The sequence below is a fragment of the Entelurus aequoreus genome, linkage group LG01, assembly GCF_033978785.1.
Source record: "Entelurus aequoreus isolate RoL-2023_Sb linkage group LG01, RoL_Eaeq_v1.1, whole genome shotgun sequence".
Lineage (NCBI taxonomy): Eukaryota > Metazoa > Chordata > Actinopteri > Syngnathiformes > Syngnathidae > Entelurus > Entelurus aequoreus.
The window spans coordinates 72,523,376-72,543,732 of NC_084731.1; the positions used below are offsets into that span (position 1 = coordinate 72,523,376).

Genomic DNA, 20,357 nt, shown 5'->3' on the forward strand with positions numbered 1-20,357 from the left:
TATTTTCATTATTATTCAATAATATTTGCATTTTATATAATCATATTTATATTTTATACAATAATATTTATATTTTTTACAATAATAATTGCATTTTATACAATAATATTTATATTTTATACAATTATATTTGCATGTTATACAATAATATTTGCATTTTATACAATCATATTTATATTCTATACAATTTTTATATTTTATACAATACTATTTATATTCTATAGAATCATATTTATATTCTATACAATAATATTTACATTTTATACAACAATATTTATATTTTATACAATAATATTGATATATTACACAATAATATTTGCATTTTATACAATAATATTTGTATTTTATACAATTATATTTATATATTATACAATCATATTTATATTTTATACAATAATATTTGCATTTTATACATTCATATTTATATTTTATACAATAATATTTATATTTTATACAACAATATTTATATTTTAGACAACAATATTTATATTTCATACAACAATAAGTATATTTCACACAATAATATTTGCATTTTATACAATAATATTTATTTTTTAGACAATAATATTTATATTTTATACAATATTATTTATATTTTATGCAATAATATTTATATTTTATACAATAATATTTATATTTTATGCAATAATATGTATAAGTTATACCATAATATTTGCAATTCATGCAATAGAATTTTCATTTGTTATGCAAGTTTAATAGTTATCCTAGCGGGACATCAGCAAGTGTGCCTGGGACTTACTGGAAGTCCAGGTCATCCTTTTCTATGGCTTTGAAGCGGTAGAGTGCCAGGTAGTAGTGAGACTGGGAGAAAGTGCCCTTGGTCTGTCAGAAAATAGCTTCATATTACATCATAAACATACATAAATATGTTGATATTACATCATAAACATACATAAATATGTTGATATTACATCATAAACATACATAAATACTGTATGTTGATATTGCATCATAAACATACATAAATATGTTGATTTTACATCATAAACATACATACATATGTTGATATACATCATAAATATACATAAATATGTTGATATTACATCATAAATATACATAAATAAGTTGATATTACATCATAAACATGTTGATATTACATCATAAACATAAATATACATGTATATAAATATGTTAGTATTACATCATAAACATACATATACATGTACATAAATATGTTGGTATGACACCGTAAACATAAATATACAATATGTTGATATTACATCATTAACATACATAAATATGTTGATATTACATCATAAACATACATACATATGTTGATATTACATCATTAACATACATAAATACTGTATGTTGATATTACATCATAAACATACATAAATATGTTGGTATTACATCATAAACATACATAAATATGTTGATATTACATCATAAGCATACATAAATATGTACATAAATATATATAATATTCATAAACTTAAATATACATGTATATAAATATGTTAGTATTACATCATAAACATAAATATACATAAATATGTTGATATTACATCATAAACATAAATACATAAATATGTTGATATTACATCATAAACATACATATACATGTACATAATTATGTTAATATTGCATCGTAAACATACATATACATGTACATAAATATCTTAGTATGACATCATAAACATAAATATACATACATATGTTGATATTACACCATAAACATACATATACATGTACATAAATATGTTGATATTACATCATAAACATAAATATACATGTGCATAATTATGTTAATATTACATAATAAACATAGATATACATCAATATGTTGATATTGCATCAGAAACATAAATATACATGTACATACATATGTAAATATTACATCATAAACATAAATATGTTGATATTGCATCATAAACTTAAATATACATGCATAAAGGTATTGCATATACATGAAGATGTAGTACTATCTGACATGAACTTGATGTTTTACTTACTTTCTCATCTGCCTTTTCTCCTCCTTTATCCTTCTTTTCTTCTGGCTTTCCTGCAAGTGACAACATGTTGTGTGTCCTATACTGTCTGATATCACACCCATATCAGCGTATTGATTCATACAGTCTGATATCACACCCATGTCAGCGTATTGATACATACAGTCTGATATCACACCCATATGAGTGTATTGATCCATACAGTCTGATATCACACCCATATCAACGTATTGATTCATACAGTCTGATAACACCCATGTCAGCGTATTGATCCATACAGTCTGATATCACACCCATATCAATGTATTGATCCATACAGTCTGATATCACACCCATATCAATGTATTGATCCATACAGTCTGATATCACACCCAGTGCCACCCACACTGGTTTAAATGTAACTTAGATATTGGGTTTCACTATGTAAAAGTGCTTTGAGTCACTAGAGAAAAGTGCTATACAAATATAATTCACTTCACTTCACTATTGATCCAAACAATCTGATATCAATCAATCAATCAATCAATGTTTATTTATATAGCCCTAAATCACAAGTGTCTCAAAGGGCTGTATCACAGCCATATCAATGCCATATCCATACAGTCTGATATCACAGCAATATCAATGTATTGATCCATACAGTCTGATATTACACACATATCAGTGTATTGATCCATACAGTCTGATATCACAGCAATATCAGTGTATTGATCCCTACAGTCTGATATCACACCAATATCAATGCACTGATCCATACAGTCTGATATCACAGCAATATCAATGTATTGATCCATACAGTCTGGTATCACAGCAATATCAATGTATTGACCCATACAGTCTGGTATCACACCAATATCAATGTCTTGATCCATACAGTCTGATATCGCAGCAATATCAATGTATTGATCCCTACAGACTGATATCACACCAATATCCATGTATTGATCCATATGGTCTGATATCACAGCAATATTGTTGTATTGATCCACACAGTCTGATATCACACTGATATCAATATATTGATCCATAGAGTCTGATATCACACCAATATCAATGTACTGATCCATACAGTCTGATATCACACCAATATCATTGTATTGATCCATACAGTGATACCACAGCAATATCAATGTCTTGATCCATACGGTCTGATATCACAGCAATATTGTTGTATTGATGAATACAGTCAGATATCACACTACTATCAGCGTATTGATCCATACAGTCTGATATCACAGCAATATCAATGTATTGATCCATAAAATCTGATATCACACCAACATCAATGTATTGATCCATACAGTCTGATATCAGACCAACATCATTGTGTTGACCCATACAGTCTGATATCACAGCAATATCATTGTATTGATCCATACAGTCTGATATCACAGCAATATCAATGTATTGATCCATACAGTCTGATATCACACACATATCAAAGTATTGATCCATACAGTCTGATATCACAGCAATATCAATGTATTGATCCATACAGTCTGATATCACACACATATCAGTGTATTGATCCATACAGTCTGATATCACACACATATCAGTGTAGTGATCCACACCCATATTGATCTGATACTGTACATACTTGTATTATTATTATTATTATTAGTGTGACATGCTAGTTGATATCATCCAATACTGGGTGGACATCGGTATCAGACATGTTGATATCACCTTCTCCTCCTTCCTCGTTCTCTTTGGGCTGCTGGTTGTCATCTTCCTCTTCCTCCATCATCATCATCATCTGCACTCACATATTGATCACTCCAACACTTATTGATTGGAACTTACGTCTGTGTGTGCGTGTGCGTGTGCGTGTGTGCGTGTGCGTGTGCGTGTGCGTGTGTGCGTGTGCGTGTGTGTGTGCGTGTGCATGTGCGTGTGCGTGTGCGTGTGCGTGCGTGTGCGTGTGCGTGTGTGTGTGTGTGTGTGTGAGACGTACATTCTTCTTGTCGTTCTCATTCTTCTTGCGCTCCTTGTTGGCCATGATGACTCCCACTCTCAGGGTGTCAAACACTGGGTCGTTACGGTTAGGGTTGTCTGTCACATCAATATTCATTATTGATCACTCATAACATCATTATTGATAATTCATAACATGATTATTGTTTATTGATCATTCATGACATGAATATTGTTTATTGATAATTCATAACATGATTATTGATCATTCATAAAATTATTATTGTTTATTGATCATTCATAACATGAATATTGTTTATTGATAATTCATAACCGTATTATTGTTTATTGATGACTCATAACATGATTATTGTTTATTGATCACACATAACATGATTATTGATTACTAATCACACATACCATGATTATTGATTATTGATCATTCATAACATGAATATTGTTTATTGATGACTCATAACATGAATATTGTTTACTGATCATTCATAACAAGGTTATTGTTTATTGATGACTCATAACATGACTATTGTTGACTCATAACATGATTATTCATTATTGATCACACATAACATGATTATTGATTATTGACCACACATTACACGATTGTTTATTGACCACTTATAACATGATTATTATCATACATAACATGATTATTGATTATTGACCACACATTACATGATTGTTTATTGACCATTCATAACATTATTATTGATTATACATAACATGATTATTGATTACTGATCACACATAACATGATTATTGATTATTGATCATTCATAACATAAATATTGTTTATTGATGACTCACAACATGGATATTGTTTATTGGCCACTCATAACATGATTATTGATCATACATAACATGATTATTGATTACTGATCACACATAACATGATTATTGGTTATTGATCATTCATAACATGAATATTGTTTATTGATGACCAGTGTTGGGTTAGTTACTGAAAACCAGTAACTAGTTACAGTTACTAGTTACTTTATTTCAAAAGTAACTCAGTTACTAACTCAGTTACTTACACCGAAAAGTAATGCGTTACTGTGAAAAGTAACTATTTAGTTACTCCTTTTTTTTCCTTCTTTTTTTAAGGCTCCCATTAATGCCCTTTTAGCCTTCATTTCAGTACTGTTATTGCACTGGAGGATAATACAATCTGTTGACCAATTTGACATGCATTTGCATCACTGAACTCTGCTAAGCAATGTGGTCTACATACAACACACAAAGACAACGATATGTTACAAAGGCCAATTTGTTTCTGGCCAGAACAAATTGACAAAACTATTTTAAATAGCTGCAACATAACATACATAAGTAACAAACAGCATAATAACAACATAGCTGTAAAGCAAGAAAGGCACACACTACATACACAAAGACTAACCAGGCATTTTTTCCTCAAGGAATTCTGACAGAAAATCATGTCTGAAGCCCAGAACACTCTACACATTTACCCAGTTTTAGTTTAGAGATAAGGAAAGATTGGCCTGGCCCACTAGGATCCCTCTTTATGTTTGTGAACTTTATAGTCTATACATTTAGAGTGATGTGATAATCAAACACTCTATATATATATATATTTATTTTTTTAAATCAATTTTGATGTCTATTTTACTGTTTTAATTGGTTTTACCCTTTAAAAAAATCGTTTTTTTTATTTTTTTTTATTTTTTATAATGTCCTGCCCAACTTCTCGGGCAAATCATATAGCAGATGTAGATGCCCATATCGGCTGTTCAGATTTACTTTACAAAAGAGAAGTGTAGGATACTTCTCTTGTTGCCTTACTTGTATTTTGACTTTATTAAATGTATTTATATTATCATTTGGTGCAGCCGGGCCGGAGCAGGAGGGGATAGAAAGAGAGAAAAAGGAAGACAGAGGGGGGAATTGTGGGGACAAGAGGGGGATTAGACAGAGAGACAAAAACAACAACAGCAAACACAACAACAACAACAACAACAACAGAGCAACATCAGCAAATACGACATGTACAAATATGATGGTAAAAGTAATAGCAAATAAGCAGTTAGCGAAAATAAAAATAAAAATACAGAAATGACAATGAGCATTATTACACTAAAAATGGAGCAATATGAATACCAATAGAAATAGTGCTATTGATAATAAACAATACCAGTACTTTACCTTTATTATCAACAATACAATTGTTCAAATGCAACAATACATATACGTAATGATAACTTGAGATACGAAAGAATGCAGAAAAATGGAGGGGAAGAAAGAGAAGCAACCTACATTAACCTTGTAGTTTGTTATAGTAACAATAGGTTAAGCTTTGTCAGTGTGCCATGTGTTATACCCAGTTTACCCTAGGGCAACAACGTTAATATATGTTTGATGAAACGTGATTATGTGCATGAGTGTATGTGTGCATATGTACTTGTATATGTACAGTATGTGTATATGTGTGCTTGTACAGTGAATGTATATGTACAGTATGTGTATATGTGTGTACAGCGAATGTATATGTACAGTATGTGTATACAGTATGTGTGTTTGAACAGTGAATGTATATGTACAGTATGTGTATATGTGTGTTTGTACAGTGAATGTATTTGTACAGTATATGTATGTGTGTGTTTGTACAGTGAATGTATATGTACAGTATGTGTATATGTATGTTTTTACAGTGAATGTATATGTACAGTATGTGTATACAGTATAATAATAATAAATTAATAAAAGCCTGGCAGGCCACCAGAACGCAGTCCCCGGAATCCGCGCCGGCCGACGAGGCAATGAGGGGTGCGCCGAACCCCAACCCCCCCACATGCATGTGTACAAGGCCCCCAGAGTGTCTACTGTGTAGTTAAAATGAGGAGGTCAGCCATTACAGCCGACCTCCAGTCCCTATTGATGCGTGTACTGTAGCGTGATTGAGATATGTATGCTTGTGGGAACTAATAATGCGATTAAAATTGGGGGACATCAAGGTCTTGGTGGGTCCCAACCAAGCCGAGCCCTCCAAATCCTAAGTGTCTAATATGCAGCTAAGATTGAGGGATGGACGAGCAGGGGACAAGACAGGAGGACCGGAGCCCCATAGGAGGCATCCTCAACCCCCCGCCATGCCTCCCCGCAGGACAATCCCCCAAAGTCCTATATTTGTGTGACTGTGTGTGTTATAAGTAGGAGGAGTAGAGGGCCCGGACATCCCCCCCAGTCCATGCGGCCGACAACCAGGAACTACGGCCAGGAAGCCGCCCCCCATCACCATCACCACCACCGCCCGTCCGCAGTACAAACATCCGCGGCCGCCGAAACCGAAACAAAAAAAAGCGACCTACCCCGTAAACCACAACAACGCACACCCCCAGCTACCACAGAGGCCACCAACCCACCTACCCCAACTCATCCACATACAGGCCAATCGATCCACCGGACATCCACACCCATACACACACCTACACATACATACACACATACATACACACATACACATATACATACATATATGTATATACACATACATACACGTACACACATGCATGCATATACACAAACACACACACACACACATATATACACCTACATACATATACATATGCACACATATACACACACATACATACACTAAAACAAAACAAAAACAAAAATTTAAATAAAATAAAAATAATAATAATAATAATAATAAATAAAATAAAATAAACCCTTTAAATAAAATAAAATAAAAATAAATCGTTTTTAATCATATTTATTTTTTATATTGTCTCTGTATTGGTTTTCTATTCATTTATTCTTTGTTTTTATTCAGTCATTGGTGTAGCATAATATTGTTTTTAATATTGTTTTTAATATTGTTTTTAATATTGTTTTTAACATGGCTGTGCAGCACTTTGGAAACATTTTTGTTGTGTAAATGTGCTATATAAATAAAGTGGATTGGATTGGATTGGATTGGATTGGATATAAGTCTAAAATGAAAGAGTATATAAAATAATTGACAGCAATGTTCCCTCTAAGGTGCGCACCTGTGCAATTGTGCACTGCTCAAGCCTCCTCTGCGCACGGCAAATCTATGCCACGCACAAAATCAAATAAAAAAATAAGCGCATAACAATTTTCGACACAACACGGACACGACAGAGAAAACACTTTTCGTCATCATTGTTCAAATATTGTAACGTCTGTCGAGACGCTTTGAGGACATGAATTCCATCCATCACTTTACTGAGCAAAACTCTTTATTGTCGGCCATAAACACATCACCAAAACATTAGTAAAAAAAAAGATATCTAGCCAAAGTGGTCATTTTCTGCAGTACAAACCAGACCAAAACCAACTTTGTTTTATAAACAGCAGCCGCTCGCTCTTTCTCACTTGCGCCAACACATGCACATATGGCACTTAGCTAGTGATGCGTTTACAGCCACACAAAAAGTCGGACAACTCCAACACCACACATAAAGTGTCATTCCAGGTCGTTACTCTATGATTTACCAATGAAATGTGTGCTTATTCTAGTGTCATTTATTAGGAATCTTAATTTATAAATATTAATCATGAAATGCTATTAGTATATTAAATAAATACTAATAAAAATATATTTTTTACAAACAGGAAGTTGCAGGAATGTACACATGATCCCCTGCTTACATCTCATTATGCAACATGTGAATGTTTTAATGGGAACTAAATGCAATGTCTGAAAGGGGTACAAACTATTTCCAAAGCAGGACCTCTACACAGACAAACAATACAAGTACACAGTTCATGAAAAACAATATTTGTTGTTATTGTCATTGTAAGTGGGCCTAAACACTATATTAGAAATTGAAATGACTGCTGTCATTTGATTATAATAATAAGAGAATGTTGTCTGTCTATCTGTGTTGGCCCTGCGATGAGGTGGGGACTTGTCCAGGGTGTACACCGCCTTCCGCCCAAATGCAGCTGAGATAGGCTCCAGCACCCCCCGCAACTCCGAAAGGGACAAGCGGTAGAAAATGAATGGATGACGGAGATATAACTTGTTATTTAGTCAGGTTTGGCACAGGTGTGCTGCTGGTGTAGCCACAGTGTGCACGTCTGATGTTGCTCACATGGGCTCCACTGAATGCTCAGGGAGTTTTTGCGTTTGCTCACACACATGAAAAATTAGAGGGAACATTGATTGACAGAGTGTGTACCTTCAGTGCTGAATGATAAGCAGAGGCAGAGTTAATCCTTAAGTGGTGGTGGTGGAGGTGAAGTGACATTGGAGTCTCTGTCTCTCTTTACTAGCTTCGTCGAAGCATGTTGCTTATGTAGCTTGTTTCAGCTGATTTGAATTGCTGTTTTGGGCAGTAGATGGGATCTTTGATCCAAAGCACAATTTACATTTAACTAAAATGTTATTTTCTTTGTGCTCGACAAAAGAAAAGTAGTGAAAATATCTCCATGTTAACAAACTCGACTTCTGGCTCCGCCATAATCTCTCCTCCCTCCCCACACTCAGACACACACACAGAGCGCAGGTCTCTCTTCTCCGGTTTGTGACACAAGAAGAATCAGAACGATGACACTGCAGCGCTCCGATAAAACACACTTTATACTACATAAAAAGTAACGTAAAATAACGCAGTAACGCATCATGTAGTAACGGTAACTGAGTTACTGAATATAAAAAATAACGCGTTAGATTACTAGTTACCGCCAAAACTAACGGCGTTACAGTCACACGTTACTTTGTAACGCGTTAGTCCCAACACTGTTGATGACTCATAACATGAATATTGTTTATTGATGACAGATGATATGAATATTGTTTATTGATGACTGATGATATGAATATTGTTTATTGATGACAGATGATATGAATATGTTTATGGATGATATAAATATGAAATGAGTGACTGACTTGGATCAGGCTGGTCACTGCCATAAAGAGGAGAACTGTACGCTCGTCTGAAGCCAGGCGGCTGAAATGGAAACAACTTTTTCAACACTTTTTCTGATAAATATCCTGTCAAAACTTTCATCCACATCTTCAACTTTCATCCTGTACTCACGGGTACATGTACTCACGTGTACAGGTGTACTCATGAGTACACCTGTACTCATGAGTACAGGTGTACAAGAGGCGTTGTTTTCTGCATGACGACTAAGAAGGTGAAAAAGTCTTTGTTAAAAAACATTTTACTCACAAAGTACAAACCCCGTTTCCATATGAGTTGGGAAATTGTGTTAGATGTAAATATAAATGGAATACAATGATTTGCAAATCCTTTTCAACCCAAATTCAATTGAATGCACTACAAAGACAAGGTATTTGATGTTCAAACTCATAAACTTTTTTTTTTTTTTTTTGCAAATAATAATTAACTTAGAATTTCATGGCAGCAACACGTGCCAAAGTAGTTGGGAAAAGGCATGTTCACAACTGTGTTACATGGCCTTTCTTTTTAACAACACTCAGTAAACGTTTGGGAACTGAGGAGACACATTTTTTAAGCTTCTCAGGTGGAATTCTTTCCCATTCTTGCTTGATGTACAGTTTAAGTTGTTCAACAGTCCGGGGGTCTCCTTGTGGTATTTTAGGCTTCATAATGCGCCACACATTTTCAATGGGAGACAGGTCTGGACTACAGGCAGGCCAGTCTAGTACTTGCACTCTTTTACTATGAAGCCATGTTGATACTACTGATAACACGTGGCTTGGCATTGTCTTACTGAAATAAGCAGGGGCATCCATGGTAACGTTGCTTGGATGGCACCATATGTTGCTCCAAAACCTGTATGTCCCTTTCAGCATTAATGGCGCCTTCACAGATGTGTAAGTTACCCATGTCTTGGGCACTAATACACCCCCATACCATCACAGATGCTGGCTTTTCAACTTTGCGCCTATAGCAATCCGGATGGTTCTTTTCCTCTTTGGTCCGGAGGACACGACGTCCACAGTTTCCAAAAACAATTTGAAATGTGGACTCGTCAGACGACAGAACACTTTTCCACTTTGTATCAGTCCATCTTAGATGAGCTCAGGCCCAGTGAAGCCGACGGCGTTTCTGGGTGTTGTTGATAAACGTTTTCGCCTTGCATAGGAGAGTTTTAACTTGCACTTACAGATGTAGCGACCAACTGTAGATAGATAGATAGATATATAGTACTTTATTGATTCCTTCAGGAGAGTTCCCTCAGGAAAATGTAGTTACTGACAGTGGGTTTCTGAAGTGTTCCTGAGCCCATGTGGTGATATCCTTTACACACTGATGTCGCTTGTTGATGCAGTACAGCCTGAGGGATCGAAGGTCACGGGCTTAGCTGCTTACGTGCAGTGATTTCTCCAGATTCTCTGAACCCTTTGATGATATTACAGAGCGTAGATGATGAAATCCCTAAATTCCTTGCAATAGCTGGTTGAGAAAGGTTTTTCTTAAACTGTTCAACGATTTTCTCACGCATTTGTTGACAAAGTGGTGACCCTCGCCCCATCCTTGTTTGTGAATGACTGAGCATTTCATGGAATCTACTTTTATACCCAATCATGGCACCCACCTGTTCCCAATTTGCCTGTTCACCTGTGGGATGTTCCAAATAAGTGTTTGATGAGCATTCCTCAACTTTATCAGTATTTATTGCCACCTTTCCCAACTTATTTGTTACATGTTGCTGGCATCAAATTCTAAAGTTAATGATTATTTGCACAAAATTTTTTTTTTATCAGTTTGAACATCAACAATGTTGTCTTTGTAGCATATTCAACTGAATATGTGTTGAAAATGATTTGCAAATCATTGTATTCCGTTTATATTTACATCTAACACAATTTCCCAACTCATATGGAAACGGGGTTTGTAACAACTTTTATTTGATTCATTTTTTGTATTTACTAACTACTCACACACTCTCACAGGAAATCTGCACTTTTTTAATGTCATCATGTCGAGTACGACTAGAACCTGTTCTTACTTTGGATCAAATGGTTCTAGTCACTCAAAAAATGTTTTTAATTCGAAAAATTCCTTTTTTTAATTTCAGGCAAATCCATGCACTTGAAATCATTTCTGTTGATAAAGTTATTCTTTTTTTGGAAGTCGATCTATATTTCTTTATGTTTTGTTTACGTTAATAAGGACACAAAGTTATGCAGAGGTGTACTTACAACAATTACTGTCATGATCCGCTGCCTGGATCATATTTGTTTAGTTTTCGTTTCCCTCACTTCCTGTTTTGAGCACCCCTGGTTTGTGTTTTAGTTGCCATGACTGCAGATTGTTTTCACCTGCCTCTGATTAGTGTTCAGGACGCTCACCTGCTCCTGGGCACTAATCAGAGAGCTACTTACTCCCGCTGTTCACCTCACTCAGCCTTGTTTGCATCCATTCAACATGTTACGTCTAAGTTTTCTTGATTCCTGAGCTAAGCTTTACCATTTGTTTTCTGCTTTACATGCTAAGCTTTCCTGTTAGCTATTTCGTTAGCTTCCCGTGCTGTAGGCACGCTTGTCTTGTTTATTTTTGTATCCAGTCTGATTTATTGGACATTGAATCATTGTCCTCCCTGCATATTGCCTCCGGAGTTTCCGTCTGCATCCCGGGAGAACGACCCACGCATAAACATGCGACACAACCGTAACAATTACACAACAAATAAATGTTTTTAAATGATTAATAATTTAAAAAAAAAAATTTAAACAACTTTAATTCTTTCATAATTTTCCAAAATTGAACTTTTTTTTTAATGTATTAAAATATGTATATTTTTCATATTTTTCAAAAATCTAATAATTTTATTTTTTTCAATTCGATCTATTAAAAAATTTTACTTTTTTAATTTGATGTATTAAAAAAATCGAATTGTTTTTTTTAAATAAAATGTTTTATTAATAAGGATATAAAGTTATGCAGAGGTGTACTTAGAACAATTACACAACAAGTCGATTCCCATCTGAATCGCGATTCGTATGTAGCCTGATTTTAAAATTATCGAATTTATAATTTTCAAAAATTGAATTAAAAAAAAAGTTTTCATAATTTTCAAAAAATGTAATTATTTTTTAAATTAATATATTAAAAAATCACGTTAAAATTTCAAAACATTTTCATAATTTTCCAAAATCGATTTTTTTTATTCGATCTATTAAAACAAACACTTATAAATTCGATATATTGAAAATGTAATTAATTTTCTTTAATAGAAAATGTAAGTGTTTTTTTTAGAATTATGAAACTTTTTTTTTTTTTAAGTTGATTTTTGAAAATTATTAATCAATTAAAATCGTGCTAAAAAGTAAACGCGATTCGGATGTGAATCAATTTGTTGAGCACCCCTAATATAATTGTTGTAAGCCCACCTCTGCATAACATTGTGCCCTTATTAGCGTTAAAGTAAACAAAAACATATTGATCAACTTTCATCAAGGACATGGTTTAAAAACCTATTTTAAAAAAGGAATTCTTATTAAAAAAAAAAAAATAATATATACATATTTAGGGTTGTACACATTTGAATAGATGATTAGTTGGTTGTGTTTGGAGGCGGCAGTGTGTGTGGCAGGTTGTGTTTGGAGGTGTGTGGCATTCAGGGACAGTGGGACAAGAGACACTTACTATTTTGCCAAAGCACTTCTGGAACTCCACATAGGACTGACAGGAGTGGTGGATGTTGGTCTTGCAGTTCTTGCACCTCAGAGCAAACTTGTTGTTGACTAGAAGGAGTCAAGTCAAGGTCACCTTGTGTGAGAAGCCAAAGAAAAAGCCAACTTACGGACGATCATGCGAGCGCAGACGTCACAGAATTTGGGCTTCTTGCAGTAGTGGTCCTTGAACTTGTGAGGTTTGTCATTGACCCGGACCACCGGAGGAGGAGGTTCTGGTTCCTTCTCCTCCACCTCCACCTCCTCCTCGTAGATGAAGTAGACCTGCATACACAACATATTCTATTGTGTAATCATCTAAATCTTCTATTGTGTAGTCATCTATATATCTTCTATTGTGTCATCATCTAAATCTTCTATTGTGTAATCATCTAAATGTTCTATTGTGTAATCATCTAAATCTTCTATTGTGTAGTCATCTAAATATTCTATTGTGTAATAATGTAAATGTTCTATTGTGTAACAATGTAAATCTTCTATTGTGTAACAATGTAAATTTTGTGTAGTCATGTGAATGTTCTATTGTGTAATCATGTAAATTTTCTATTGTGTGATAATGTCAATGTTCTGTTGTGTACAATGTAAATGTTATATTGTGTAATCATGTAAATGTTATATTGTGTAATCGTGTAAATGTTCTATTGTGTAATCATGTAAATGTTCTGTTGTGTAATCATGTAAATGTTCTATTGTGTAATCATGTAAATGTTGTATTGTGTAGTCATGTGAATGTTCTATTGTGTAATCATGTACATTTTCTATTGTGTAATCATGTAAATATTCTATTGTGTAGTCATGTAAATGTTCTATTGTGTATTCATGTAAATGTTCTATTGTGTAATCATTTAGATGTTCTATTGTGTAATCATGTCAATGTTCTATTGTGTAACAATGTAAATGTTCTATTATGTAGTCATGTAAATGTTATATTGTGTAATAATTGAAGTATTGATGATAGTAAACACTCACCGTGTCACCATCCTCCTTCACCACGTTGTCGGGGGCGGGGGGGTTGTCGTGGATGTCCACCGAATTTTTGTCATCCTCCCTGATCCATCACACCAATATTCAAGTCAAAGTGACAACTTTAGATCAATAAATATTTATAAACATGTATTTGATGACATCATGTTAACTCATAATAATGCACGTCTCCTTCCCGCAAACTTTTATTTATTTATACACAAAGTTACCACCAACTTGTACTTTATGTGCAAACACAAGTACTTCATGTCAACACAACACTTTTTATATTAACCATACAACTATATCATAACAACTATTTAACTAAATCATAATAACTATATAAATACACACTATTCACCATAAAACTGTATCATAATAACCATATAAATACACACTATTCACCATAAAACTGTATCATAATAACCATATACTGTAAATACACACTATTCACCATAAAACGATATCATAATAACTATATAAATACACACTATTCACCATAAAACTATATTATAATAACCATATAAATACACGATATTCACCATAAAAATATATATCATAATAACCATATAAATACACAGTATTCACTATAAAAACTATATCACATTAACTATATAAATACACAATATTCACCATAAAACTATATTATAATAACTATATAAATACACATTATTCACCATAAAACGATATCATAATAACTATATAAATACACATTATTCACCATAAAATGATATCATAATAACTATATAAATACACATTATTTACCATAAAACTACATCATAATAACTATATAAATACACATTATTTACCATAAAACTACATCATAATAACTATATAAATACACATTATTTACCATAAAACTACATCATAATAACTATATAAATACAGATTATTTACTAAAAAACTATATTATAACTATATAAATACACATTATTCACCATAAAACTATGTCATAATAACTATATAAATACACATTATTTACCATAAAACTATATCATAATGACTATATAAATACACATTATTTACCATAAAACTATATCATAACTATATAAATACACGATATTCACCATAAAACGATATCATAAAAACTAAATAAATACACATTATTCACCATAAAACTATATTATAATAACTATATAAATACATATTATTTACCATAAAACTATATCATAATAACTATATAAATACAGATTATTTACCGTAAAACTATATTATAATAACTATATAAATACAGATTATTTACCATAAAACTAAATCATAATAACTATATAAATACACATTATTTACCATAAAACTATATCATAATAACTATATATATACATACACATTATTTACCATAAAACTATATCATAATAACTATTTAAATACACAATATTCACCATAAAACTATATAATAATAACTATATAAATACATATTATTCACCATAAAACTGTATCATAATTACTATATAAATACACATTATTTACCATAAAACTATATTATAATAACTATATAAATATACATTATTTACTATAAAACTAAATCATTATAACTATTAAAATACACATTATTTGCCAAAAAACTATATCATAACTATATAAAAACATATTATTCACCATAAAAGTATATCATAATAACTATATAAATACACATTATTTACCATAAAAGTATATCATAATAACTACATAAATACACATTATTTACCATAAAACTATATCATAACCAATGTTCCCTCTAATTGTTCATGTGTGTGAGCAAACGCAAAAAGTCCCTGAGCATTCAGTGGAGCCCATGTGAGCAACATCAGACGTGCACACTGTGGCTACACCAGCAGCACACCTGTCCCAAACCTGACTAAATAACAAGTTCAATCTCCATCCATCCATCCATTTTCTACCGCTTGTCCCTTTCGGGGTCGCTGGAGCCTATCTCAGCTGCATTCGGGCGGAAGGCGGTGTACACCCTGGACAAGTCCCCACCTCATCGCAGGGCCAACACAGATAGACAGACAACATTCTCTTATTATTATAATCAAATGACAGCAGTCATTTCCATGAAATTATTTTCTAATATAAGTGTTTAGGCCCACTTACAATGACAATAACAACAAATATTGTTTTTCATGAACTGTGTACTTGTATTGTTTGTCTGTGTGGAGGTCCTGCTTTGGAAATAGTTTGTACCCCTTTCAGACATTGCATTTAGTTCCCATTAAAACATTCACATGTTGCACAATGAGATGTAAGCAGGGGATCATGAGTACATTCCTGCAACTTCCTGTTTGTAAAAAATATATTTTTATTAGTATTTATTTAATATACTAACAGCATTTCATGATAGAATAAGCACACATTTGATTGGTAAATCATAGTGTAACGACCTGGTATTACACTTTATGTGTGGTGTTGGAATTGTCCGACTTTTTGTGTGGCTGTAAACGCATCACTGGCTAAGTGCCATATGTGCATGTGTTGGCGCAAGTGAGAAAGAGCGAGCAGCTGCTGTTGATATAACAAAGTTGCTTTTGGTCTGGTTTGTACTGCAGAAAATGACCAGTTTTGCTAGATATCATTTTTTTAACTAATATTTTGGTGATGTGTTTATGACCGACAATAAAGAGTTTAGCTCAGTAAAGTGATGGATGGAATTCATGTCCTCAAAGCGTCTCGACAGACGTTAAAATATTTGAACAATGATGACGAAAAGTGTTTTCTCTGTCGTGTCCGTGTTGTGTGGAAAATTGTTATGCACTTATTTTTTTATTTGATTTTGTGCGCAGCATAGATTTGCCGTGCGCAGAGGACGCTTGAGCAGTGCGCAATTGCACAGGCGCGCACCTTAGAGGGAACGTTGATCATAACTATATAAATACACATTTTTCACCATAAAACTACATCATAATAACTATATAAATACACATTATTTACCATAAAACTATATCATAATAACTATATAAATACACATTATTTACCATGAAACTATATCATAATAACTATATAAATACACATTATTTACCATAAAACTATATCATTATAACTATATAAATACACATTATTCACCATAAAACTATATCATAATAACTATATAAATACACAATATTTACCATAAAACTATAACATAATAACTTTAAAAAAAATACACATTATTTACCATAAAACTATATCATAATAACTATATAAATACACATTATTCACCATAAAACTATATCATAATAACTATATAAATACACATTATTTACCATAAAACTATATCATTATAACTATATAAATACACATTTGTCACCATAAAACTACATCATAATAACTATATAAATACACAATATTTACCATAAAACTACATCATAATAACTATATAAATACACAATATTTACCATAAAACTATATCATAATAGCCGACTTGTCCAGGGTGTACCCGCCTTCCGCCCGATTGTAGCTGAGATAGGCTCCAGCGCCCCCCGCGACCCCGAAGGGAATAAGCGTTAGAAAATGGATGGATGGATGGATATATCATAATAATTATATAAATACACATTATTCACCATAAAACTATATCATAATACTATATCAATCAATCAATGTTTATTTATATAGCCCTAAATCACATATAAATACACATTATTCACCATAAAACTATATCATAATAACTATATAAATACACATTATTTACCATAAACTATATCATAATAACTATATAAATACACATTATTTACCATAAACTATATAATACCTATATAAATACTTAATAAATACATTATTATTGATGTAATGTTTTATATCAGAAGTGTACTCACTGGTCCATATTCGTGTTGTCACTGCTCCACCTATAACAATAAAACATAGTACAGTACAGTAATACTCATAGTAGTAAAGTTAAAGTTAAAGTACCAATGATTGGTGTGGTGAAATTTGTCCTCTGCATTTGACCAATCCCCTTGTTCACCCCCTGGGAGGTGAGGGGAGCAGTGGGCAGCAGCGGTGCCGCACCCGGGAATAATTTTTAGTGATTTAACCCCCAATTACAACCCTTGATTCTGAGTGCCAAGCAAGGAGGTCATGGGTCCCATTTTTCTAGTATGGTATTTTATGGTATGACTTGGCCGGGGTTTGAACTCACAACCTACCGATCTCAGGGTGGACACTCTAACCACTAGCCAAATGAGTAGGTAGGTAGTAGTACAACAATATACAGTACATGTACAGTAATAGTCATAGTAATACTACAACAATATATACAGTACATGTACAGTAATAGTCATAGTAGTACTACAACAATATATATAGTACATGTACAGTAGTAATATGTTTTATTAGTATTATTATCTTCTCTTTTAAGTAATACTTATATTTTTTAGCATTGCAATTTATCAATATTGTGTGTCATTAAGTAAGAGAAATTAAATAAAAATAATATTTGAACATTTAGATTTTGAAATAATGTTTTAAAAATACACAGAAATATTTGAAGAAAAGTATACAGTTATACTTTTTTTCTTCTTTTCTTTCTATATAAATATATATATATATATATATATATATATATATATATATATATATATATATATATATATATATATATATATATATATATATATATATATATATATATATATATATATATATATATATATATGTGTGTGTGTGTGTGTGTGTGTGTGAACATTTACAATGGCATTACTATTTAAATCAAAGGTAAAAAAAGAGATAATTAAAATTATTTGGAAAATGATCAATATAGCAATATTAATTATAATATGTAGTACATGTACAGTAATATTCATAACAGTAATGTGTTTTTAGCAGTATTATAATTTTCCTTTTTCAGTACTATATATATTGGTAACATTTAGCAAGGTTTTGTATCAGCAAGTAAGACAAATAATTCAATTATTGAAATTATGTTTTCAAAATAAATGCAAATATAAAAAATATATCTTTAGTGTTTATTGTTTGTACCTTCAGCTGCTCTTGGACTCCTGGATCACCTTGGCCCACCTCAGGACTCATGGACAACCTTGTCCCACCTCAGGACTCCTGGACTTGTAAAGCAGGTGACTTCCTTGTCGCAAGGTCAGGAAGCTAGCAGGTGTTGTTGTTGTTGTTGTTGGTTGTTGGTTGTTGGTTGTTGGTTGTGTGTTTGCGTTGGTGCCTATGTGTGTCCAAGTCAATGTGGAGCTCAGCTCATGTCTCCGTGTGTCAAAGTGAGCGTTTGGGACAGCTGTAGACTTCAGACATGGACCAGGAGAAACTGGATACTTCTCTTGCCTGAATGCCCAAAATAGTACTTATTTCAAATACTACTTCTGTCAGATACACATATACTACTTCTATCAGATACAGATAAAGTACTTGTATCAGATACATATATAGTAGTTGTATCAGATACAGATGTAGTACTTGTATCAGATACATATATGGTAGTTGTATCAGATACAGAAATAGTTGTTGTATCAGATACAGATATAGTACTTGTATCAGATACAGATATAGTACTTGTATCAGATACAGATGTAGTAGTTGTATCAGATACATACAGTATATAGTAGTTGTATCAGATACAGATATAGTAGTTGTATCAGATACAGATATAGTACTTGTATCAGATACAGATGTAGTAGTTGTATCATATACATATATAGTAGTTGTATCAGATACAGATATAGTAGTTGTATCAGATACAGATATAGTACTTGTATCAGATACAGATGTTGTACTTGTATCAGATACATATATAGTAGTTGTATCAGATACAGATATAGTACTTGTATCAGGTACAGAAGTAATGCTTGTATCAGATACAGATATAGTAGTCGTATCAGATACAGATATAGTACTTGTATCAGATACATATATAGTAGTTGTATCAGATACAGATATAGTACTTGTATCAG

At 32.4% G+C, this 20,357-nt stretch overlaps 1 protein-coding gene across 1 annotated transcript in view; it reads right to left on the bottom strand.

The window, feature by feature from the left end:
* The window catches only part of stac3 (SH3 and cysteine rich domain 3), a 33,764-nt gene extending 14,172 nt beyond the window's left edge, over positions 1-19,592 (bottom strand). The window contains exons 1-10 of the mRNA XM_062032599.1: positions 19,423-19,592; positions 18,261-18,290; positions 14,497-14,575; positions 13,638-13,791; positions 13,481-13,578; positions 9,787-9,847; positions 3,931-4,028; positions 3,663-3,732; positions 1,977-2,026; positions 761-843 (exon numbers count right to left, since the gene is read on the bottom strand). Coding sequence (XP_061888583.1) covers positions 761-843; positions 1,977-2,026; positions 3,663-3,732; positions 3,931-4,028; positions 9,787-9,847; positions 13,481-13,578; positions 13,638-13,791; positions 14,497-14,575; positions 18,261-18,268 — 701 coding nt within the window. The 5' untranslated portion in view covers positions 18,269-18,290; positions 19,423-19,592. The remainder of the gene's footprint in view (positions 1-760; positions 844-1,976; positions 2,027-3,662; positions 3,733-3,930; positions 4,029-9,786; positions 9,848-13,480; positions 13,579-13,637; positions 13,792-14,496; positions 14,576-18,260; positions 18,291-19,422) is intronic.
* Positions 19,593-20,357: the final 765 nt, after the last annotated feature.